Here is a 27,610-nt window from a genome sequence, read left to right as displayed (position 1 = left end):
AACAGACACTCCAATTTTATTTACATGTAGATATAGATAAAAAATTTAAGTTAACTGGTATGCATATCATGTGATTATCTTTTAACATCAATCTGAAGTCCTATGTATCTATATATGTAATGAATTATATATTGAAGCGTCAAAAATGTTAATACTTATTCAAAATTATAAATCATTTGTTCATATTGGACATTTTCAGCCACTTATGTAAATCATAATTTCTTGTCAAACACACTACCCTATTCTTTCTATACATCTAAAGAAAAATTGTAACAAAACAAGTTGAACAAGTTCGTAACTTTTGATCGTTTGTAATATTTGAATAACAATCTAAAGACAAACTGAGCAGAAATAAACTTTACAAATACTTACAGTCTTAGTTCTACGATATTTTCGAATTGAATGTACGAAATATCATATAATATATTTTGTCAAACTTTTGCGATCAACACGCTTGAATGAATATTGAATACTGCAACTACGACATCAGATATGGGTATCAGAAATCAACACTCGCTGCGATTTGCTATTATTCAGTAGGAAATATAGTAACTCATTTATAGCTGTTCATAAAAAAAACATCACACAAGTCATCCCAGGCGGTGCGGCTAAGGCAATTTGTTCACTGGTAAGGTAATGGGGTGATTGGTTTTAGGACATAATGGGACTGACATGTACTTAGATAGTACAAAAGTCCCTAAATTTAAAAATAAATAAAAGAAAAGTCATCTCTGAGAGAGTGGTAAAGATCGGAAGCTGTTAATTTAAAGAGTCGTCGGTTTGTATTCTTCAGCCTCATCTTTTTCAGCCACCGTACTTTTTTTTCGTTGAAGACAATGATACCCTATTCCTCCAGAATTGTTTCTGTCTGAAATAAGAACCACGAAGGTGAAACTTATCTAAAAAAATAAATATCCAAATTCAAATTCTCTCTTTATTTTAATATCGGTTGATAATAATTTCGTTCTATGTATATCTCTATTTATTACATTATACGGGACATAACAAAGATTTATTGACCTAGAATATATCATTAAAATATCCTTTGTATAAACAAATCGCCTATATTTTGTGGTTTAGCCTTCTCCGAGATATAGTGTCGGGTGTTATACTTCAAGATTATCTTTAATTAGGGTGTATCCTTGTAAAAACATAAAATAGCAGGAAAAACGTAACAAACAGGATAGTAATAAAATTTACTGATCACTGAAAATGTGAAATGAGTATAATCTCTTCGGTCTGACAACTTCACATTATGGTTGCAGGTTTAAAAGCAGCACAAAAAATATATATTAATCTTATATGTATATAATAATTTAAATATTAATATAATTAAATATTTCTGTTAGTTGTTTAGTATCATCTCTGCCTAATTTGGTACTAGAACAGTAGCACATTTAGCAATAGATTTTTAACCTTGCATTATTTCTAAAATCGTAGTAAGGTATTTTGAGTATATAAAAAAAAATTTGAATGTCATATTTTGTATTACTATTATAGAAAGTTTAAATATTTAGTTAAATCTCCACGCCATAAGCCCGGAGGCATACTCTGATTAGGTACTATAAGAAAATATGCAATAAGGTATAATGTACAAAAATCTCATTCTATGAAAACAGGAAATGGGTATAGTTTTCGTGAACTCAAATTTTCTCATATCGCATGTATTCATATACGAAAATAATAAAATTTTGCAGAATTCACATTGTTTCCTCAATTGTTTTGTGCAACCATGCATTGTTTCATTTATTTTTACAATAGAGAATATCGCAAGCAATAAACCAGGTAGAATACTCATGAAAAGAATTAATTACATCAGATAAACAAAGACACAGAAAAGCTGACTCTAAAATTTGTTTTTTTATATTAATTTGATTACAGTTTGTATGTTGGTTTAAGGAATGTGTGGATTGTATACATATAGATCTTGGTGGTCTAACGGTTTTACTTACGCAGACCATTTTACTTCCAATGGTGGCGCGATTGAGTCCTCGCACAATGCCAAACATTTGTATTCATGCGTATGATTTATTGTTTCGGTCTGGATGTCTTGTATGTAATATTTGTATCTAAGTATTTCTTTATATTTTATGGGATTACTAAATATCACTTTGTATAAAATGGCGGTCACGATTATCCACATATATTATTTCTTTTATTTTAATCTAAATATCTTATAAATACATACATTTAATTTCATTTTTGGACAATTAACACAACACTATGTAGTTCCAAGAAAAACATAGTTTGTGTTATAGGAATTAAAAAACTGATATAAATCTTTAGATATATTTTTTGTAAATATATACATTGTCATTTATTTTAATTTACAATATTATTTCTTTGAGAAAAAGATCAATTTCATGACTATGTTTAGCTGTCAACTTAATAAATATTACATCTACGACGAACCCTGTATCGAAAGCAGAAAAAATTGTAATGTAATATTGAATCTCTGCGTAGGTATAATTCCAAAATTTTGTTAAATTTACCAACGCCCACTATGAAGTAGATATACAAAGAAAATTGAAAGTAGTCAACAAGAGTGCGTGACTATCTATACCCAAAGTGCGTACATTGAACATGGTAATGCTAGCAAATATTTTCGTCAGAAGCTTTGTTTAGCATAGCGCATATAAATAATTTTATAATAAATTTCGTGTGTCAGCTTTTCGCTGAATAATTATGTTTATTTTCCTTCAAGGGGATAATATAAATCGTTGTTCTAGGGATTCATGCCTCAAAAGGAAGTATAAATATGTATAGATCCACTTTTAATAAATTCAATTCAATAGCAAACAATTTTGTGTGCTACTGGTTTATCACACTGACTTCTATGAGTCGTGACTTCAAATGTGAAAAAAACTTTTGTGTGTCAATTTACATTTCTGATTGACTCCAGTGAAGTAATCACTGAGATCAAAACAAAACTTTGTTTTCAAATATATGCCGCGAAATTTGGAAATTTCAAGTGTTGTCAAGTGTTCACCACAACATTGGTAGTTGACAATGCCAATGCAATTTATTAAAGAATTTTTCTTTACTTTCTATGAAAATATCTTTTTATTTTTGCAAATGTTTATTAAGATGAAGCGCTTAACTTAATTCATTGCTAATATCTAGTGTCTATTCATTGGCAAATTAACCAAAGCACAAAAAGATTTCAATGGTTTGAGCTTAATAATAGCGGTTGACTGGACTTTTACAAAAACATTTAATCTCTTAAATTGCCGTTACATTCAATTGGCTCTCAATAATTTAAGCTTTTGTGTACGCTTATAATCTCTTTTTCACAATAACATTTCATTAACTAAATAGACATAGACACATTTATTTTGATGCTTTAGGTGGGTACATTATTTCTATAATCTCTCCGTTGTAAGAAGTATTAAATGTAATATAATATTTATGTATGTATGATTCGTCCACATACTCATGAATACAAATATATGATACATAATAACATACCAAAATATTAAGTGTCAAAGTGAACTTGTTTATCTATTATCTTTTGGTAAAATTTATTAATTGTAAATTATTTACGATAGATAAGGGTGCAACATGTTTGTTTGTTACTGTATATATTGTGGTATATATATTGTACTGTACTGTACTAAGGGTACATCTTGGTACCCTTAAGACTTATTAATTATGAATTATTACCATTGAAAAGTATGCAACAGGCTTCATTTCTATGTTAATAAATCAAGATTTGCCATTAACACGATCAAAGTCACGGATGAATACTAGATTGCTACTGTTTATTTTAATGTTAATTATAGTTTATAAAAGAAAAAAATTAATGTTAATAAAGTATCTTCTTCATTATATCCAAAAAAATATAGAGGGGTGCTAATATTTATTTAGTTTTATTCCGTGGTCGTTAATGATATTTATACAATAACATACAAACTAAAATCGTAAAATGGATTGGTCTAGACGTGATTCCAGACGCTTCTTCATGCAGTCATTGTGCTATATGAGTTGTAATATTATTATAATTTGTCGAGCTAAATTTAGACAGAAATATATTAGATTTATTTAATTCTTTCCTTGTTGTATTTCCTCCAGAATTGATTGACGTGGCCATGTTTCTAAGTATAAACCGTTTTATATTAACATTTACCAGAAAACTGCGTAACGAATTTCTTTTGACAATTCCTATTGTTATTTCGATTCTATTTAAGACCAGTCATCTAAGGAATTAATTTAAATAAAACAAGTCTGATAATGTAAGAAGGACTTTACCGTAATCCGAAACGTGTACGGCATGTTAACAACTGCGTATTGTTTATTATCGATAGGTATTAATTTTCCTTCTAAAATCCTTCTATACTGTATATGCTAAAATTTGGATGGATGAATATTTGTTGCAATGCAAATACTACCTTGACTATTTTTCTGAAATTACCCAATAATGTTAAGATCTAATAGCTTATACATCGGAATGATACATATGCTGTAATTTAGAAAGGTATCGTGTTAATTGCGTTAAATATAATGATAAGCATCATGTAGGTCTAGATTTTTTTTATCTAAGATCATTATTGATGTGCGCAGCGCAGCAGACGAAGGCGGTCTTCAGCTTGTAAACATATTGTTAAGTAATAAAAATAAACTTCTATTGTTTATTTTGAAGATAACTTATAATTGATTTAGTTTGATTGAAATACATATATGTAGCTAATATAATATAACATATTTGTATTATTTTCAATATACTTTGTTCTTGTTACATTTCATTAATTATATCAGTTATTTATATATTTTTAACTATGAATTTGTGAATGTTGTTATACCATTTATTTTACTAATTTCGTATTAATTTGTTTACAAGAAGGAATCTTTGTATAAAGGTACCTGAGTCTCGCTTAATTTGCTCTAGCAGCTTGCTTTGTAAGCTATTTCAATTTGAATTGTAATATATTGTACGGAAATTACAGTCTAAGGAGATTCCTTAGTCCTAAAAAAGGTCCATGCTCATGCGTCAAGCATCACAGGCATCATAGTACATACTGTTTTGGCTGCTTAATATTATTGGTTTTGATTATTTAAGAAATTTAAAAAATTCTATGTAAAATTTTTGGGCATGGTAGGTTCATTGGGCGTCCTAACATACGAGCGCAGTGACAGCTGATTCATCTGTCATACTCGTGACCGAGTTCTGCTTATAGGTGGTTTGCTCTAATCACTACGACAGATTTAATATTATTGTGTGTTTAATATTTTGACCCTAATAAATTAGTGCTGGTTGGTAGTTACAGCACTAATTTATTAGGGTCAAAATTTTTAAGTCCAAATGTGTGATTACAAGCTTGTAATCACACATTTGGACTTAAAAATGTTAAGTTATAACGATTTTTTAAAAGCAACATGCAAGTCTCGTGCTCGATCTTCTTATGATGAGATATCTTTCCAAATAAAAAGGTAAATTAAAAAAAACTAAGTATGACTCTTTAAAAGTGTTTAAATTAAATTTATTCGAACAAAGGATTTTCTATTCTATTCTATCTATGACAAACGTAAAAAAGAATCAAGTATTGACAATCAACCAAATTATTTGACATTAGTAAAAGAGATAAAGTATTAAATGCTGTTCCAATGTTATTTCTAAAACAGTGATTTATTCGATTACACGGATTGAAGTTACGACTCTCATTTTATTTTATGTATTGCGATAAGTTTTTTACAGATCATGAGTTCATACAGAGTTTTAATGGGATGCCATTACTTATACGGTGTTATAAAAGCAAATGTTTTAAAAGAAAAAAATGTGTTTAATGAGTATTTGAAAAAAAACGTACGTGTAAAATCTTTTGTTTCAATTGCATTGCATTCAAACGTTATTTAATATACTGTATTATGAATGTACCTATTCTTATTACGGATATAATAAATATAGCAGTTATCAATAATTGTCATTACTCTAATAAACTAAATAAAATGAATAAACATCGATGAAGGTATTCGCATATTTGCATGCTTTAGTTATTGAAGAAAATTAAATTAAATTTTGAATATATATTAGAGTAATTATAGCATAGAAATAATCTTTATTGGAATAAACATAATATAAGCATATTTATATAGTCATATTTTTTTATGCTACCACTCATTCGGAACGCAGTCTCATAACAATAAGAATGAACAAGAAACGTCCGTGTTGATCTAAATGTTGTTAACGATAAACTATATGTGTATACATGAATATGACCTGATCAGTAACCTACACATAATACCTTCATCCGTTGCCATTCAGGAGGATCTAGATGTCATATCTCCGTATCTTGTAATTTCCGGCCATGTGCTTCTCTCCCTTCAACCGTATTTAATAGAGTATACAAAGCTGTTTAGCATTTGAAATAGATGAGAATGAAGAATCACTTTGCACAAAGTCTACTTCGTTACATACATATATTATTCTATTTACCATGTATTCTTAATACATAGTTATAATATTTAAAATGTTATAAAAAATTAATATGTGATATTAAATTTACCTGGAAGGATGTAATTACAAATAAAGTTATCTAGAGAGTTGAAATTCCAGTTATGATACGACAACGAAAGGAAATGTAAAGTAAAAGTTGTATGTTCTTTCAACTTATAACAGAAATTAGATGAGAAATGTCGAGACACTTAATACGAACAGTATTATAAAAGGTAAAAAAGAAAGAGAGAGAACGGACCTAGATAAGAAAGAGATTGTGCGATAGATTCGTTTCGGGTAAATCCTACTTAAATTAAAATTATAAAATGATTGTCACACTTCAAATTGTGCAAACTAATTTAAACCTTATTAACTAATTTAAAAATATATATTATTTTATGCAGTTTATTAGCAAACAAGCTGACGACCTTTAACCGCGAATAGAAACTGTCTCCTATATGCCTAACTACAGAGAGTACATTATCATATGACATCCTTGATATCACTCTTCTGTTACCATTCCAGAGGACTAAGGTGTATTTTAAGTATTTTTTTAGTAATGTTACTACTTATCATCCCAGTAAAATTCTGTTATAAAATTAATTACGATTCTGACTGTCCTTTTAATGACTTTATCTAATTAAACTTAATTTAAAAAGGTGTGTTATATCAAAATGCTAATTGGATCTAACCGGAGTTTCTTTCTTCTTTTCAGGATGTTTCTTCTTTCTCCTTCTTTAACACGGGGTCGCCGATTGTAGCACCTCTCTGATCCGTTTCAATGCTGTATATATGCGATTTGTATATAGCTAAAACTAATTTAAGTAAACACCTGTTTTTATTGTCGGTTACTTACCAACTATATGTAATATTATATTATCTATGGCACTATATCCTGTGACTTTAGTCGTACCATTAAGAAGATATAATCGTAGAATTTATATGAAAGATTTATAGAATAAGGAATAATTTGACAGTATGTATAACTCGCTAGTATATAGTAATGACAATATTGAAAATGGTAATTATTATTTAAAGACATCATTGCAAATTTACATTTCGTCGTACATTAAATGGTTTATTTAATTGTTTTGTAACTAATGATATCAATTTGTTCGTAATGTCGTTGTAATTATATTGACCACACTATGGTATTATATTAATCATTATTATATTAATTCAGTAGTAAAATACATTTTCTGAGTAAGTACAGCAATAGAAATATTTAAAAAATAATTATATAACTAAAATTATTTCAAATTAATATATATATTATTGCTTATTTTGAAAACTGAGGTGCAATTGAAAAGTATGTAGAGATGTATCGTATTAGATTGTAACCTCATTACTTTACCCTCATTACATTCTATTTTAATTAGCTAACTTGATGTACATCATATCATTATTACAAACGAATTCTAAGCGTTTATGAAACAAACGGCGTTTAATTAAGATTATATGAGAAATGTGTCAGGTAACAACATTAAGTACCCGACAATCATTTACTGTTCTTCCTCAAGTTACGTAAAGTCAGATTTAAGTTCTACAGTCTCCGTTCCTTTGAACTGTTGTGATTTCTCTAGTTGCTACACGTATTTTGGATATTCTGGTACTTGGAAAGTTCGAGTTGGAATCTTGTTACAAACCAATATTAGACGAGAATGTTTTGTTAGCATGTTGGCACTAATACTACATACAAGTTAATTAATTAGGTATACGTTTCAAGTTCTTAGGGGTTGGTTAATATCTAAACCTTCAAGTAGATAACCATAATCATAATGATTTTCAACATAATATACTTAGTTTCAAAACCCTTTAAGTTTCATATAACTATATGCACGGATTTAGAGTTCGTTTTTGTTGAGACGGTAAATGTAATATTCTATGTATATATCGACGTCTAGACATACCAAATCCCACGCAAATTTAGAAAAAAAGTCTTCCTTAGTATAATTAGGTACTTATATAAACATAAGAAACAGACTTAGAAACTTTTAAAGAAGAGAATTATTAAAACTTTGAGAGTCTTTGAAGATTTCGATATTTATAGGAGTTATTTAATTATGTACATGTCAAAATATTGCTAACAATTTTGAATAAATTTATATCTAAAAGGTAGACTGACTTACGGTTCGATAAATAGTCAGTCTAGTGTACGTTTTAGTTATCGAATCGAAATCTTATCGTATCCGATATCGACTCTGCAGTAGTCGATTGTAAACAATAGTACATAGTAATTTACCAATGGTTATCTAGGATTTTGATTTCATTCTAACTCGATTACATATTATATTATTCTGTACTATTATTATTCTGGTCTAATGTTTATTAATTTGATTACATGGTTGGTATCTAATTAGATTGCATATAATGATATATTATATATTTGTTGATACTGTGTGTCTAAAATAATTTATATCTGCTTTCAAAACTTTCAAATCGCTTCTTTTTGCAAATGATCATAAGTTTATTATGAAAGAGGTCAGAATTTTGCTCTACATATATATACGGTATACTATCCAAGTTGGTTAAAAGAAAAGTTAGGCCAGTTAGCGCACACTAGTAGGCTAACCACTACATTACGAAGAAGAGTCATGTAAAGAATGTCATGACGTGACATGCATTTGTCATTGCTATCGGACTACTAATCTTTACTAGTGACTATCTCCTTAACATATACAATTCTTTTCCTTAATAATTACAATTACAAAACTGCACATTGAATTTCTAAAGTTCAATTTACAAAATTAAAATATGAAATAAACATTTTTTGATATGCTTGTCAAAATCTTCCTGCACTTGTCACTTCTGAAGATCAATGAGGTAACGTCGATGCTTTGCTAATCAAAATCTTGTGGTCAATAATGTGGGTTATACCCAAACCGTATATTTTTTGCTTGTTTTTATTATTAATATTTAGTGGCTGTCTAACTTCTAAGTAACAATCCAGTTTAGTTTTTGTATTCTTTTTATGCTTTGATAAATGTTGGTAGAACCACAGATAACATAATATGGTAGAACTGTAGGTGTATTTAACACCTACAGTTCTTTTTAGATTAGCTTAATGTAATAAAAAAGGTTAAAAAAACATATAATAAGTTAAAAAACAAACATCAAATATTTCCAGTTAGTAGCTGTGATAAAAGCCGATGCTGACGATGCCCCGCTATGTATAGCATTTCTTCGAATTTTCAGTTTATAGAGAAGTTGTGTTTCACATCACGCATAATAAGTAAATTCTATACGACATACAATATCATATGCTAGTCTCTTTTTGATCTACAAATTGTTTTATCAGACTCAGATATCTTACTTTTATTTCTAGTTGGCACAGTAAATAGAGTTTGTGTTGGTTGGATTGATTTAAGTCGATTACTTTCATTAGTAAATTTGTATATTAGTATATATACATATATATACATAAATTATTTGTACATTTTCTTTGAAAATAAAATAATCATTTTATAATACCTTTACGACTATTATCCCAGATAACGTAGCCATATCAATTATTTTAATTATGGTGAACGCACCACGTGACATGCCCACATGAAATCCAACGTATGCTAAAGCTTGCCGCCGTCTATAGTATTTCTATCACCAGATAGTCAGAAATATAAATTTATATATAATTTAGAATTGATTTGACATCGCGACTTTATTCCTCCCTACTACTTACTAAAAAATAAAATTAAGAAGATATGTCATATTATTTACACAGTGTGAGAAAAAAAGCAATTAACAAAACTCCAGACATCTTTTATAGACCCTTTATAAGGTACTGGTTTTGCGGAAAAACCGCTTTTACCAACTGTCAGGGTATTTTAAAAGCGTAGAAAATACGTCACCTAACTTGCTCATAAACGTCACCACGTTATCTTTGTCTCGTTCTGTTTAATGCCGTCTCATTTGTTAATTGCTTATTTGTGTATTCGTAGTGTTTTATATATATAAATCGGTGACAATAATTCTTAGTTATGTTTACATATGCTCGTGTATAAGACGATTGTAAAATTATTCTCTGATTAAGAGGTTATCATTACTAATCGACTTCAATATTAAAGTATTTATGTGAAGCGTAGAAGAACAGTTTTACATTTATACATTACATATTTTTTTGTACAGTTATAAAAGTGAAGTGTTATTTAAAAAAAGGTAAGTAATTAAATGTTCTTATAATTAAAATTGTACTGATGTAATTGTTTCCTAGTATCTTAGAATTAGTCTTACTTAGTTACTGTAATCATGGCCATGACGGCTTGGTATATTATTTAATTTCGAATTTTCTTTACGTATACTGGTGTGTTTTTATTTCCTGAATTTCTATAATGCAAAAGCAATCTTGACAAGACGACATATTTAAAGATAAACTTAAAAACACTTATTCATACAGGATAAGTCACTTCATTTTTATTAATCACTTTCCCTACCTTAGCTAGTTACGTTGTTCTATTCCCATATAATTTGTACTCTTCTTTGTGCTAAATTCATTTTTTATCTGCATATTTTTATAATCTATATCTTTTATTTATAATAAAACTTATTGTTCCTACATGTAAATACATATTTATGTAAGATGAACTTCTGTCCCACTGCTGGGCAAAGGTCACGCCTTTAAACCTCTCTATCCTGAGCTTGATCAGCTCTGCCTTGCTCATTGGAATTTCAAATCACCTTGCCTGTGATTGTTAAATGTAGAGTATACGATATTGTATACTGACTATGCTATTACAAACTATTTTATAATCACTAATGACGGCATTAGGTAAACAAACGAGTGGAGAAACGATTAAGAATTAACAATGCAATTATTAATTCAATCATTAGTTATACAAAATCAAACAGAACATATTATAAATACGTAATAACATTTATATACGATGCCTCGGTGGTAACGGTTTAGCACATCGCTTTAGTTTAGATGGTCGCAGGTTGGATACCGCGCGCGGTGCAAACATTTGTGATAATAATTGTCTGTATCAGTCTGGGTGTTTTCTACTATATGTATATTATGTACCTATTAACAAGAAAAAGGAGTTGTAAGGAAGTTCTAAGAATTTATATCAGTTATCTAGTACCTATAACAAAAGCTCTGCTTGCTGTGGGACTAAATGATGTTATGTTAATTATCCTGGGTTATTTATTTATTTATACATATAATGTAAATTATACAAGATACTGCATAACATTGTAATGAATTCATGATCTATATGCGTGGAAAAAGATGCAAATACCTTTGCATTTACGTACTAAACTTGAATTATTCATCTAGTAAGACCTACATACAATATCATCTTTTAAACAGATAATAAACTATAAGTAATTGACTGCGAGATCTATTTATTTCCGTATCTATAATGCATGTATTGCCTATTATATACATTTGAATATTAAATAAACAAAACCTGTGTTGTTTATAATCTTTGTCCACCGTGTCTATATATGAACAATGAGATATAACAGTAACTATGGATAACATGTAACACCTGTGGTATCCTTGTTGTCATTCTAGAGGATTAAGATGTCTCCTGTAATTTTACTGCGCAATCTGCACCTTAACGAACACTCTGTTAAAAATGGGCATAATTTAAAATGATTTCTTATCTTATAAAAAAAAATAATAAAGCTGGATAATTCACACAACGACAACTAGTCCTAAGCTAATCAGAACTTGTATTATGGTATATTTTTTATATATTACATTAACAAAACCAGGACTAATAGAAACCATCATAATAAAATATACAAATGTCTGCACCGTGTGAGTAATCGAACTGGCGACCATCGGAAGTAAAAATAAAAGATCACTGAGGCAATCGCATCTCGCGGCGTTACTGATGTGAAATCAGATGTAGTTATATATACATATACTCGAAGGAAGTATTCGCGTGAGGTATACACCTCACGCGAATACTTCCTTCGAGTTTTTAAGTGAGTCAGAGATCCATAAATTACGTCATGCTGATCACATTTCTGTACTCACTTTCTCTCTATTTTGACTTTGCTGTAGGGAGAAAGGGTATCAGAATATCTTATTTTTTGCAATTTAATATCTACAAATTATTAATTTAAAACAGCGTGTTATAATACTTACATAACTATATTACTTTTTTATTTGTGACGTCTCGATATTTAGAACCCCTGTTACACATTATTATATATACACGCTTTCTTAAACCCTTCTCCTTAACGAACCGGAACTAACTAATTGTAACACAAATTATAGTTAGAAGAAAAAGTAAGAAAATATAAATAGGATTAATATCATAAATTAGATAAATTGTTTTGTAATAATATCTAGTTATTATAAAAGGTTTTCATGTGTATGCATTTGCATTATATATATATATAAGTATAGTAACATTTACCATTATTATATACGGGACATTCCCGGTTACATAACTTGTTCATATCTTAACATAATAAAATTATTATGATGTCATATTATAATAAAGCTGGACAATTTACACAACGACAACTAGTCCTAAGCTAATCAGAACTTGTATTATGGTATATTTTTTATATATTACATTAACAAAACCAGGACTAATAGAAACCATCATAATAAAATATACAAATGTCTGCACCGTGTGAGTAATCGAACTGGCGACCATCGGAAGTAAAAATAAAAGATCACTGAGGCAATCGCATCTCGCGGCGTTACTGATGTGAAATCAGATGTAGTTATATGTATACCTCACGCGAATACTTTCTTCGTGTTTTTGAGTGAGTCAGAGATCCATAAATTACGTCATGCTGATCACATTTCTGTACTCACTTTCTCTCTATTTTGACTTTGCTGTAGGGAGAAAGGGTATCAGAATATCTTATTTTTTGCAATTTAATATCTACAAATTATTAATTTAAAACAGCGTGTTATAATACTTACATAACTATATTACTTTTTTATTTGTGACGTCTCGATATTTAGAACCCCTGTTACACCTTATTATATATACAAAGTTACACTTTCTTAAACCCTTCTCCTTAACGTAACCGGAACTAACACAAATTATAGTTAGAAGAAAAAGTAAGAAAATATAAATAGGATTAATATCATAAATTAGATAAATTGTTTTGTAATAATATCTAGTTATTATAAAAGGTTTTCATGTGTATGCATTTGCATTATATATATATATATATATAAGTGGATAAACTGTCGGCAGCTCATAGATAATATATTCATAGTAACATTTACCATTATTATATACGGGACATTCCCGGTTACATAACTTGTTCATATCTTAACATAATAAAATTATTATGATGTCATATTATATTCAAATTAATCGTGTCGTATCATGGGATATTATTTAAATTCGCTACAACGCTGCTCGACGTATTTCAATAATAATATTCTAAAGTAATCCGGTTATACAGTTAGTGTTAAATAACATTATAATAATTCTATTGACTGTATCGTGGGAAATCCAAAGGATTGTGAATCAAAATATTACCGTATACATTTTAAATACAAAGTATATGTATATATCTTTAATAAATGTCATTGCAGTATGTATTTGATATTTATCTACATTTTTATAACTAGTTATAGTGGCCAATGGTGATAAATAATGATATATGTTACCTATCTTTTATCATAGTGGATAACAGCATGTATTTATTTATATAACTTTAATTCACAAATTACAGAGGTATATGTATATGGCGGAGTTAACGCTGTGGTATTTTCTACCAGTCAACCATGAATGGTGCGTAGAGATAAGTTGTTGGCTGCAAAAACTATTAATGATTAATGCCCATCATGTTATAGTGCAATAATTTTCGTAGTATCTCTAAGTATCTTTTCAGGCAACAAGAATGAATTCATAATCAGTTTTATTTAACAATTCGTATAAATACACAATACCATGTATGTTATACTTTCTTCAAGTAATTAATCAATTTTTTTAAAATAATTAATAGATTATTCCTATGCCGATAGTTTTCAACAGCATTGCTATCCCTCGGCCTGGAATAACGTGATAATTTGCCACTCTATGTTTACAGCACTGGTCATGAAAACTTGCTACTACTATTTGTACCTACTTTCCCGCCCAATTTTATACGATAACTTCTACGCTATTAATTAGTCTACTATCAACACTATTAATTAGTCATAAAATGGCAACACTTTCATTAAAAAACTTCGTAAACATATAAATTTGCATAAGCGACCGGTTTTGATAACTACATGTCATACCTAACCGGTTATATTAAAGTATAACAAAAAAATGTATGTCTACTATACTAGGTATAGGTAATGATATAATATCTGATACAATTTTTTAATTAGTTTAACAGGTTTTTGATATAAATGTTAGCAAGACTGGTCCTTTTTCAGTCATTCAAAGGTTTTGATGCCACGCGTTAATTATATATTTCATCGAAATTGGAGTTTTTTAGTATTACATTGTAGAAATGAACCTATTATGCTGTTTCTGTAGCTTATCCTTAAATTAAATTTTACAGCAAATTGTAGATAACTCGAATCTATTATTGTGTCTGCTGTTGACAATACATACACCTCATCTGTCTATGAACTTATTTTGGACAAATGTATTTGTGCTTTGATATACTACTAGCCGCCTTCCTACTACTTGCCTGTCAAGTCAACATCCACGCGGTCGCTCTGAATACTGGAGTTTATACTATACTTATTAAATTCGCTGCGGTATACTAACTAACCTGTCTTCATTATCATCCTGTCATCTTCTAACCGTTTCCCGATGTAATGTACTGTAAAGTTCAAGTAACGATAATATCATTTCATAATCATTCACAGAAAGACATCTCTTTTCAATAATCAGGGGATACACACTCTTATTTTTTTAATCATGTGTACTAAATGAAATTTTACACATTTGGTTTCAGATCCCAACATGAAGAATTCAATTTTATTCGTTATATCTGCGCTAGTGGTTAGTTGCTTCGCCCAAAGATCACCTTACGCTGGTCGATTTCCTATTGGTTATCCATCATTAGATTCCACCACTACCACTACCACCACTGATGGTGGTTTGGATAACAGGTGAGCTTAAGATTATTCCACAAGATTTGTCAATATCTTAACATAGTCGTAGTTGATTTCTGTACGATTAGTACTTTCAAACTACGTAATTAAAATCTGTTTAATCTAGTCTTCAGCAGTTAAGGTAGAGTGATCAAGAGTAGGGTTTTTATATTATACAATACATGCATATAACTACAGATAAACCAAAAAAAATTTGACTTGTAAGGACCCGTGCAAAATTGAAGCGGGTTATATTGTTATTGCTACTCAGTGGTATAATTATGCAAAATAATTATTTACAATTGGAATTGGCATTTAAAGATATCAATTTATTGAAAACAGCCTATCATATGCCTATTTAACTAAAATCCAAACATTTACATATAAGAATTATAATTATTTAAAATTAAGATATTTATATTCTTAAATGATCTTGAAGTAAATACTCAACAGTAAATAAAACCTTTCAATATAAAGATACAGTTTTCAATGTTACACCAATATCTAAAAATAAACTAACTTTTTATATTACATGGTATACAATGTAATACACCTAATTTCATAAATTAGCTAATACATCAAATAATGTGCAATTAACGAGATAATTTATAGAACTAATTTTTAAGAGTACTGATTTTAACGACAACACCTGTGACATATTTTTAATATTTTTTTTCAGATTCGGTGAAGATGTGACGACAACAACGACAGAGCGATTACCAATCGAAGCCAACGGCGATAGAGACTTAGTAAATCGATTGAAAAAACTACCCATCGATAAACAGCCATTCTGGCTGATTAATTGGCTTCAGTTGGAAGAAATGAGGAGAAACCCACAAACTTACCAACAAAAACCGAATACTTTCGTAGATTTCATACCAAGTCAAAACAATCAGAATATTGACAGTCAATTTTTCTTCTAAAATTATTTATGAATACGGGATAATCATATGTTAACTCGAACTTATTTATTCATATATAAGCTGTAGGCTTTTTATGCACGTCTTATTTTTTATCACCATCCCTACCGTCCAGTTCTACTAGTTACTTAAGTTGAGAAGATCTAGCAAGAAACTCAGCTGATACATGTTGTTATGTCATTATTTTATTTGTCAGTCCCACTTGTTAACACATTACAGCTTTGTAAGAGTTGTATGTATTTATTATAAAAAAATATCCGTGCCCGAACAATTAACGACATACATGAAACATATTCCAAATAATTGTCTAAAAAATTATAATATTTATTCGATAAGTATTTTTTAATATTTTTTATATCTAAACGAATTCTGGGACACCAAGCTGCTATATAGAGGTATACAACAATGCTATATATAGGTACAATAGTAACGACTCAACTCAGCCTGTACAGCAGATACCTAGACTGAATTAACTTGTATTTAATTTTGCCAATCCATATTTTTTTTAATTTATCTATCAATTAATTTATTATAAGGCGGTTCCCGAGAGTTATAGAGTTGTAATAAACCTAATTCTAAATTAATGAAATCTTAATTTACCTTAAACAATTATGTAATCAATAATAAGTTATAAGTAGTGTTTATATGAATGTTATTGTTTAAATTTGTAATTATTAATAATAAATTTCATGATAATCAGATATTGTAAATACAACATCAAACTTATTAAACCAACATAAATTTTCTGTTTTATTTTTGCATATTCTGAATAAGACCTAAAGTTAAAAATTATCGATAAATTGGTCTATATGACCGTTGTTGATTAGAAATCGTAATTTGTTTAGAAAATCACGAAACTGGAAAATTCGACGAATAATGAATACCAATGTGTGCTTGATGCTTTCAATTTAATTTAAATACGGTCTTTTGTATCATGTACCAACTGATCCCATTTAGGGAGAAGTAGATAATTAATTAACTGCATGATAAAATCCGTAACACAAACATCCTCGGAATAACCGAAGTCCTATTCATTTATAGCCAAAGGATCTGAAAGAGGTAGTTTTAAATGATCACATAGCGCAAGAAATAGGGAATGGTACCGAAAGGTAAAATAATTTCCCGGTAAAATAATAAAAATGTATTTTTTATATACTAGCGTATAGTAAATGTATTTTTTATATACTAGACACCCGACTTCTTACGCATAGTAAATATTACGTTATTCCTACGATATATTCTGTAACATACCTGTGTAACTACAACGCATACGTTGATTAAAAAGTGTGCACATGACTTTTTCAGATTTCATTATATAATTATATATGTGATGAGTCTAAAGTTAGATCACTTTTAAGTTTATTTTTGGAAATAATGAAATAATACTAAAAACTATAATAAAGATTAAAAATAAACACCACTAATGGATATATCTATTCCAGTCCTATTATAATAGTAAACGAGATTTTACCCTTATATTGAGGAAAACAAATTGATATTTAGGTATAATAAACCTTGACCCTGTTTACTACCTACTGAATATTTTTGTCTTTTTTTACCTAATGATACTTTTGAATGCGAATGAATTCGTCTACGTGAAGTTAAATATTTAGATCATCATATAGAATTCTCATAATACGTTCAATTTTAGCATGTTGCATAACATAATATACAAACGGTAATATATGCAAATGTATAAGTTTAGGGTATCCATCAACTAGACACAATTTTGCTGTAAATATAAAAATTTTAAATAGAACTGACAGTCTGCGTAATGTAGTGGTTTAGCACACCGCTTTACTTATGGTCGCGGGCTCGATTACAGGCACGGTGGAAACATCGGTATCAGTTTGGGTGTTTTCCATGTATATTACGTATTATATTTACAAAAAAATGTGTTTTAGTATTTATATCAATTGTTTAATACGCATAACACCCTAGTTCTGCTTGACTTGGGACGTCTACCCTGTACGCGTTATTTTTTTTTTTATTTTTATTAAAATGAAAATAACATTAAACTTTATAAGTTCCTTGTAAATCTCTATTATGGAATTATTTTAATTTATTTCATTGAATATATTCTAAAGTCTTTCAAAGGTCCATTTTTATTTTTCTAATTCGGGTTTTTATTTGAAAATTTATGAGTTCTAGAAAATTGTTAAACTCGGGGAAATGGAGTAAACATTTTAGAGCCGTCTCTCAATTAAACAGTGCTATTTGGAACAATAAAAGCTGGCTCTGTTGATTATTGTCTCAAGTTAAAAAAAGAGTTGTAATTTTTACTTTATTTCAGTGTCTATCTTTGCCAATTTTAATTAAATTGTACTGTTTCTTACTGGACTGTACCTATGACCATCTCGTGTGAATTTTGTCAAGAGTCTTACAATGATGAAGATAGTTGGTCGCGGATTCGATTCCTCGCACGATACAAACATTCACGATTATTCTTAGATTACACAACACGTATTCATGATTATTCTTGTTTCCATTAGTTTGGCTGTTATATATTTATAAATATTATTACAATATTTATTACATAGTATTTCTACCACCTAGCTTAACTTAAGAGTAGACTGTGGTGTAGGCATTGCTCAATGTTATTTTCTTTTGTTTTTAGGGAACATATGTATTAAAAAAACATATAGTATATTTACAATTGCAAAGAATAATTATTACAATGTATTAGTAATAGATTTTCTATAATCTATCTAAATAAGTATACACAAATGAAACGTCGCGTCGTAGATTTGTTTTTGTTGTAATGTTAATCGTGTAAACGTTACATTTAAATAACAAAAAAGATATATATCAAGAATTGTTATGTTCTTGAAAACTATTTAAATAAATATAAAGAGGTTTCTGCTAATTTATATGTATACTGATAACCATGGTGTTAACAAATATCTATCGAATATATTTCTCGGTTGAGTTTGTTAAAATACTTAGATTGTCGTTATAATATCAGACTAGATAAAGTAAATTATAGGTAGATTTCATATATTGTTTATAGACGATTGGGATTATAAACAAGCTGACTACGGACAGCTGTTATCGTGATGGACCATAGTCTATACACATGAACAGCAGCACGGTTATCACATCACATCTACTCTGATCACATTGGTCGAATGTTGATTGAGGAAAATGTCATGACGTTCATGAACTTTCGAGAACAATAAACACACTTACGTGAATGAATTATAAAACCAGATGAAACAGAAAATAAGTATTTAGCATTTCGTTATATCTGCGTAACATCTATGACACTTAGCATATCGGTAGAAAATCAAAATGTTATATTTAAACTATAAAAAGTTACGTACAAATAAATTATAGTTAATTTTTATCTCGACACGTCAGTGTTAAAAAATAACGCATCATAATCGGTCCATTCGTTTAGAAGCTTGGATGCGACAGATATACAATATACATATACCGACAATATACATTTCCAAAATACCGAAATATAAGTAAATTAAAAATAAATATAAGATACAGGAATCTATAACGGTTTTTAATTTAATTCAATTTCTTTATTATATAATATACATTCATATGATAATATGTCTTTGTAGTCGAAATCTTTATATGTATTTTCTTTCTTGAACATGACATGTTACCCAGTATTTTCATTAAATATACTAGGTCTTAGTGAATAACTCTTAGGGTTGTCTCTTGGTTTTTGATAGTAATTTTGATTTAAATGCAAAAAGGGTTCAGGATAGCCGATGGGTCGTTGTCCAGCATAGAAAGGACGCTGGCATAAACAGGACATTGCACAGGCCAGAATAAACAACGTTAGGACAAAGCCCATTGTGTATCTGTAAACGGTAAGAAATTATTCATTATTGGAATTTTGTTAAACTTATATCTGGCCGTCGTTATTAACATAATGTTAATAACAAGAATTTTATATATAGAAAGTTAGTGTATTCGGTCTTCTATTGTTCTTTGTATTACGCTGTTGACATAACGTTTTTTTTTTTGTATTCAATATATTTATTTACACTGCGATTTAAACTCCTACAAACATTTGGAAGTAATATTTCTGTGTGGTGGAAAAACTTTCTAAGCAGCCTTCATTTGAGCACTGAACATGTCCCTTTATCCCTGTTACATCTAGCCACTACTGCGGATAAACTAATAGTGTACAGTATATTACGATGTAATTATATATATAAGCTCCTCTATATGTACTCTAATTGTGTGACTATAGGAAATTATGTAAATAAATAATACAACAAAAATAAGATGAGAAGTGAACTTCGTGTATAAAGCACACGAAGTTCACTTCTCATACTCCGATGCTTTTCAAATTAATTTCAAACTCCCATTTCATCTTTTAATGGCTTGATTGTCCCAACTTTCTGAAGTTTAATAACTCATATCCAGTTTTATCATTATACTTGGGACAACAGTATTTTTTCCATAATCTAATATATTGTATGTGTGTAACAGTATATAAATATAGTTGTAATTATTTTACTTACCTTAATTTCCTTACAATGTTAATATAAAATAGATATGCAAAGATTCATAATTTAGTTATATATTAAGTAATATTATTTACTTATAAAAGCATTTTTAGTACTATATTAAAGGTACAGGTATATTTTTATACTTACTTGTATAGAAATTCTCACGTAATTCACTTTTAAAGCAATCTGGTACTACTGCAATTGTAATATTTATTACTTACTAAGTTAGGTATAATTTTAAAATTATACACGCTTAACTACCAAGTTTATATGTTACTGTCAAAGTTTTAACATACAGTAATTTCTTCGATGGTCTAGAATTGTATATTTTACTATACTATGAACGCCGGCTATCGCTGTGTTGTCCTTTCTCGTGGAATTAGGAACAGGTAGTTTTGTTATCAATAGTTACGCTTGTTATAGACTAAACCTTATTTTTCTTAACGACATCGCAAATTTATTTATATAACTTTAATGCACAAAATTCCAGAATTACATGGAGGAATTATAACCTTCTGACATTATCTACGAGTCAAACATTGGTGGCGCAGAGATTAATTGTCGGTTGTGCAAATATAAATAACTATATATATAATACTAACAAATATATATGTATATATATATATATATTAGCATATTAATACATATATTATATTATATAAAATATATATCCATACATACATATCTATTATTCTGATTATGAAATAATAAGTACAGCCACTAATTGTAGAAGGAATACTATACTAAATATATATATTGGCCTAGTTTTACTGACATAAGCCTTCATGAAACTAATTTCACGCTTGAGAAAGAATAAGATGCCTAAGTTGCTTACTCGATCTATGTAATGCGGATACGAAGCGATTCCATAAAAATAACTATAGAAACATCTGCAGTTATACAGGCTGGATGCAGTTTAGTGTAATTCCTGCAAGTTACAATAAAGTATTATTAAATCACTCGATGTAAATAAATGGCAATAAATAAATTACATTTGGAATGTGGAAAGGGATTAATAGTAATGTATGGACTAATAACCATGTCAGGTAGACCTCCAAGTGATTCGTACTGAAAACCATCGTGATAAATTCATGGTGAATTTAACACGATGGGCTAACTGACTTGACATTATGCTCATTTTATAATCCTCCACTGGTGCCCCAGCAGCGTAAACCGTTCGAGCAGGCGGGTGCATCGTTCCATTATCATTCATAAGAAAAATAAATAACATTTAAACGTACCATCACGACTGTTATAGCTCACAGGATAGTCAGAGGAAATGTCAGTTACTGATATCGTAATACTAGGCTATAACGTTTTTAAAAATATTCTAGAAATCTAAAATATAATTATTTTATTATCAAAGTGTCTGTTTTGTCACGATTATAAATTTTGCTGTAACATAGAATTGGTAACGAATTACAAATAAACGATTACAAAATACATTATTTTTAACCGTGTATTAACTATAATAACATTTGCTGACATCACGCATCAATATTGTATATAATTAGCTATTTCACGCGACTTTACCTGCATTTTTTGTCAAGGAAAAGATAGTCTGTAACTGTCCTCAAAATACAAATTAACTAACTAAAGGTAATAAACGGACTGACATGTTTTCGCAATTATATATGTATTTTCTTTTAGATATTCATAATATTTCTATTTAATAGATCTCATAACACAAATAATTGTATAAATGTAGCAGAAATTATTTATTAACCCACATGAGTTTTATCGCAATTGATACGGTTTTATGAACACAAACAAATGTTGGAATGTAGCACATATATTTTATAATTTTCTTTCTTAATTTAAAGTTAGAAAAAATATTATCGTTTCATTGTTAAAAAAATGAAAATTCTATAAAAATATAAGTTTCTGTAGCAAAATAATGAAACTAATTTAAAACCAATATGTATAATTAAATAAACACCGTTAATACACTGAACTGAAATATTGAACTTCATTAGTATACATATATACATAATAAGTATTAAAAGAATAAATATACATATATAAAGAATAAATACACAAATTTTTGAGATTTTGTTCTTATTGTTATTCCTAAGCGAAAAGTCTATTCACTGGTATCGATTTATATTTACACATTACAAATTTAATAATTTAAATATTTTTTAATAGAACAATAAATAATCAGAGTATTATACAAATGTATTGTTATTCATCGAAATTAAATATAACGTGACACTATTTAGATTGCATCCATGCGGAGCAATTTTAATGAAAATATACCTCGGTCTATCACAAGCAAACATAATTTTATACACATGCAAATATTTAAATTAACTTTCATGTCACATTCGATTATTCCGTTTTAAAAATCTCGACACAATTTTCATAAATCCAACACTGTTCATAGAAACACTATGTCACTCTCAGATCCGATTATCATTAAATATACTAGGTCGTTGAGGATATGTCTGTTGATTCTGCAAGAAGTTAGCATATTGCTCTTTGTTTATGAACCAAATTGGCTGCCTGTCTTGTGGGAGATTATCCAGACGATTTGCGTAGTTTGCATCTCCTTTAAGGGGTGCTGGTAGTGACTCTTCTCCAAATCTGTTGGCTATTCCTGCAGGCTGAGCGACGTCTGGATAGCCAATGGGACGGGATCCAGCATAGAAGGGACGCTGGCAGAGGCATGAAGTGACACAAGCCAGAAGCAGGACTGCAGTAGAAGACATGTTGAATCTGAAAAAAAAAGATTTGCTTTAGTTCAATAAATTATAAATAAAAAAAGTGTTAATATTTTAAAGATTTATTATCTTGAGTATATGTTGTTACATTATCATGACTTGGATTAGATTTATAAATTCTGTTTGACTATTTTGGATATAGATGAGTTTAGCAGAGCACTGGTTTTCTTTGAAGCGATTGACCCTATTCAATGGGCAGGTGACGAATAATCTTGTCAAATACTATTTGTCACTATTTATTTAAATTTATGACATAATTTTGATTCGAACACTTAATGAACCTAATAATTTTGTGAACAAACATTAATTTAATTTACCTTACAATTCTATATATTTAATAATAAATAGCGAACGGATGCGGAATCGTTTTGCTTATATACAACACTTTCTCTGTAAATCAAAACCAGATCACAAGGACATGTCGCTTAACTAGTACTTACTCGTATTTATATTGATATTGTTAGCATTTATTAGCATTACTAATGACCTCTTACTTTAAAAGAGAACGCTTCTCTTTTTATTGGATACTATGCTAACAAAAGGTTTTCCATTCGACTGTATTCTATTATGTATATATATTTTTTAAATTATATTTTGCGTTATCTACTACGAATTAACTAAATTTTGCATTTTATTTTTTACTCTTTAAAACATTTAGATGTTTAGTCCTTTTATTTTATTAATGGTTACGTTTATTTTATGAACCTTTTTTAATAGATCAATTGTAATATTATTTAAACAAATTATAATAAGTATGTTCTGTGTTTCAAATAACACAATTATAACATTATTACAAACAATAATTACAATACTATAACGTCTGTCAATATTATCAATGATAACAACGATAACAACATATATCTTAAAACTACAGAAAAGAATCGTTAGAATATCTCTATAGAAAAAATAATAGTGAAATTGTACTTTTATTGTAATGAAATAATAAAATCATGTTCACCTACCTTGATAAGTATCGGTACAAATGGGCAAGTTAACAATTCAATGAATGATTCTACAGTGAATTTGTGGTTCACAGCACTTCAATATTTATAGTCATTTTTAGGTCGTGCCCTCATATAATCAGGCTTATCATACGGAGAAACCACAGAATTAAAAAAACGTAGACTTAGCAATGAGTTATCCTTACACAATGTAGATAGTATCTACACGAGTTTTTTGTGTCATGGACGGTGAAGTTAAATATATAAATATATCTACAGATATACGATATATGGTAAGCAAATACTTTTTTACATTCCTTGTATTTGTCTTTGCATTATAAAAACACTGATGTATATGAATATTGTGTGAAAGTACGTATAAACGGGAGTAATCTTGAAATTTGGCTAAATTAAAAATTAACAACCTTCTAAATATATATAACTCAAAGGTGACTGACGTAGTGATCTATCAACGCACAGCCCAAACCACTGGATGGATCGGGCTGAAATTTGGCATGCAGGTAAATGTTATGACATAAGCAAGGATTTAGATTAATTCTACCCCCAAGGGGATAAAATAGGGGGTGAAAGTTTGTATGTAACTTTGTCAATTTCAAACCGATCGGGTCGATATGAGACTTTGCATGCATAAAGCTACTATGTAGGTATCCCCTAAGAAAGGGTTTTGATAAATTCCACCCCTAAGGGGATAAATTAACGCGATCGAAGCCGCGGGCAAAAGCTAGTGTACTATATTTATCTTAATCTTTTGATAACCTATGTTCGTTTTTCATGATACAATCTACATATACATATACAAACAAATTTCATTCAGACATACAAATACTCATTCATTCATTCAAAAAAATATATTTAGTAAGTTTATTTAGTGCCTCTAATCTAGTAAATTTTATTTAAAGTTCATTCTGCCGTTATTCCCTAGTTTCTTTTTCGTTAAAAAATCAAAGATTAAAGTAGAACATGGTAAAGCTCCAGAATAGTTATTTCCCGCAGTGTCTAATAATATAACTATAGAAACATTAATTTTATTATAATAAAGTCCTATCTTACACTTTTCATATTCAATAAATTCACGCTCACGAATCCGATCTCCGCCTGCGCCAGCGCATCGTGCTTTTGCGCACATCCTTACTTCGGCGTGAATATGCAAACAATACACTGACTCATGCAGGATTACCTGTGAAATGATTTTTTATCCATAATTTTACTTACGTAGTACAAAGATATAGTATACAGAAAGCAGATATAGTATAAAAGCAAAGGTCCTTAAGTATAACAGCTTGCCCCTAGAGGTGAGTCGGAGAAAGAATAGGATTGTCAGTAATATGGACAGAAACAAGATGGCATGATGTTTTCTACTTCCTTATCCTTATAACCAAACATATCTTAAAAAGTAGATACTTGGCGGCTGGTATATGTAAGAGACTGAGGTATACACGCGAAGATATTTTTTTTTCCAGTCTCGTATTCTTATAAAAGTATGGCGACTATTAGTTATATATAGTATATACAGTCGAGTGTACTCGTCGAGGTTTATTAGTTAGCTAAAATAATATTTTGAATTCTTGTTTGAAATTTAAATAAGTATATATATGTAATGACTATAAGTGACATCATTGTGTTAAGATGAAATTATAGAATAGAAAATGAAGACAAGATGGTCTTTGTGAAAGGTGATATTTGTGGCTTTATGATAAAGTCCTTGTTCATTGAACTGACAGCTGACATCAAGTAATGGGACTCCACAGGAGAATGACGCTAAATTATAAAATATGAGACTTATTATTTGACTAGTAATGAATTTAAAATGACAAAGTGCGTCACAAAATTATATATTTTTTGTAACGAATCATTATTTACTCTACAGTTATGTTTACCATTATTATCTTTGTGTCCAGTTATGAACAAACCTTGTTTTAGGTATATATATATTTTTTTTTTAAATAATAATATTTCTTCAAGTAGTTTAACGGCTTGAATACAAGACCCTTTAACTTTACAAAATACTTCTACATATTTAATTCACCTCAATAAAAGAGGTTCCAATTCTATTTCCGAGAATGCTTTGCATGACCTCTTCGCTGTTACGGAACCGGTTTTGATAATTCTTTTTTTAACCAGAAACTTGTAGATAGATATATATATATCATTAGTTTAAATATTTGCTACTTATTACACTCACTTAATTGCATTGTTATAAATATATACTTCAAATGCATGTGTTGCTTATAATATATCTATAATGTTGCTATATCTATTTACATATTAAAGCAAGTACAATGTGGGCAAACTAAAATATCAACTTAGCTATTTTAGAAAAGCATACATTTTCTAAATTAACTATACATTGAGAATCGAATCCGGTACCTCTTTACGAAAAGAAACATGCAATGAGCATTGCACCGACCAGAGTCACATATGTTAGAAAAAGGATTTTTTATTAATATTCAGTTTGTCCATTATTGGATGTCGACCTTTGCCAAGCATTTCGGAGTTTAGAAGGCCCGGATTTATGACAATTATATTTTAATCCAAATTTAAGTTTAAACAGCGAGGGGTCCGAAACTTTTTATCGGACCTAAACGATGAAAGTATAGTAAAACTGCAAAATATATTTCTTTCTTTAAAGATATAGGTATGTAATATTATGTTATCTGTGATATAGGTAATATGAAATAAGACTGGACATAATGACATACGGCCAATCTTAAATAAGCTGTGATTGTACTGTAGGTATTTTTTCTTTTACAAGGTAAATCAATAAGTAATATTTCGTGTCTTCAATAAAGATTTCGTGTAGGTCCTGAGGTTTAGGAGTCAAAAAGCCGTGGTTTATTTACTAATGCTCTAGGTCAGTTGTGATAGTGCTTTAGTAGTAGATTTAATTTATTTAATTTTTTGATTTAGTAGTAGAAAACAGTGTAATGCAGACATTATATACTTTGCACTATTTACATATACTATCTTCAGCCCGTGGCTACGTGTAAGTCTTAAATGCTACTACCATATGTTATCTGTGCTACTACTAGTAGATATCGATCGATTATTCTTACGTACAATTAAGAAAAATCATGGGAACTT

The 27,610-nt window shown here is 29.1% G+C and overlaps 1 protein-coding gene across 1 annotated transcript; it reads left to right on the top strand.

Annotated features, from left to right (window-relative positions):
- The first annotated feature begins 10,396 nt into the window (after positions 1 to 10,396).
- On the top strand, positions 10,397 to 16,589 carry LOC131851239 (uncharacterized). Its single transcript, XM_059201704.1, has 3 exons — positions 10,397 to 10,585; positions 15,308 to 15,464; positions 16,126 to 16,589. The coding sequence occupies exons 2-3, from the start codon at positions 15,316 to 15,318 to the stop codon at positions 16,367 to 16,369; spliced, it is 393 nt and encodes a 130-aa protein (XP_059057687.1). The 5' UTR covers positions 10,397 to 10,585; positions 15,308 to 15,315; the 3' UTR covers positions 16,370 to 16,589.
- Positions 16,590 to 27,610: the final 11,021 nt, after the last annotated feature.

The sequence above is a fragment of the Achroia grisella genome, unplaced genomic scaffold (assembly GCF_030625045.1).
Source record: "Achroia grisella isolate CSIRO2021 unplaced genomic scaffold, CSIRO_AGI_Agris_v1 utg782, whole genome shotgun sequence".
NCBI classification, from domain to species: domain Eukaryota; kingdom Metazoa; phylum Arthropoda; class Insecta; order Lepidoptera; family Pyralidae; genus Achroia; species Achroia grisella.
Note: the sequence above shows the minus strand (reverse complement) of the source record. Positions and strands in the feature narration are given on the sequence as shown.

Coding starts and splice junctions, on each gene's coding strand:
- LOC131851239 (XM_059201704.1), top strand. CDS start 15,316: ATGAAGAATTCAATTTTATTCGTTATATCTGCGCTAGTGGTTAGTTGC. Junction 15,465..16,125: donor GATGGTGGTTTGGATAACAG/GTGAGCTTAAGA, acceptor ATTTTTTTTCAG/ATTCGGTGAAGATGTGACGA.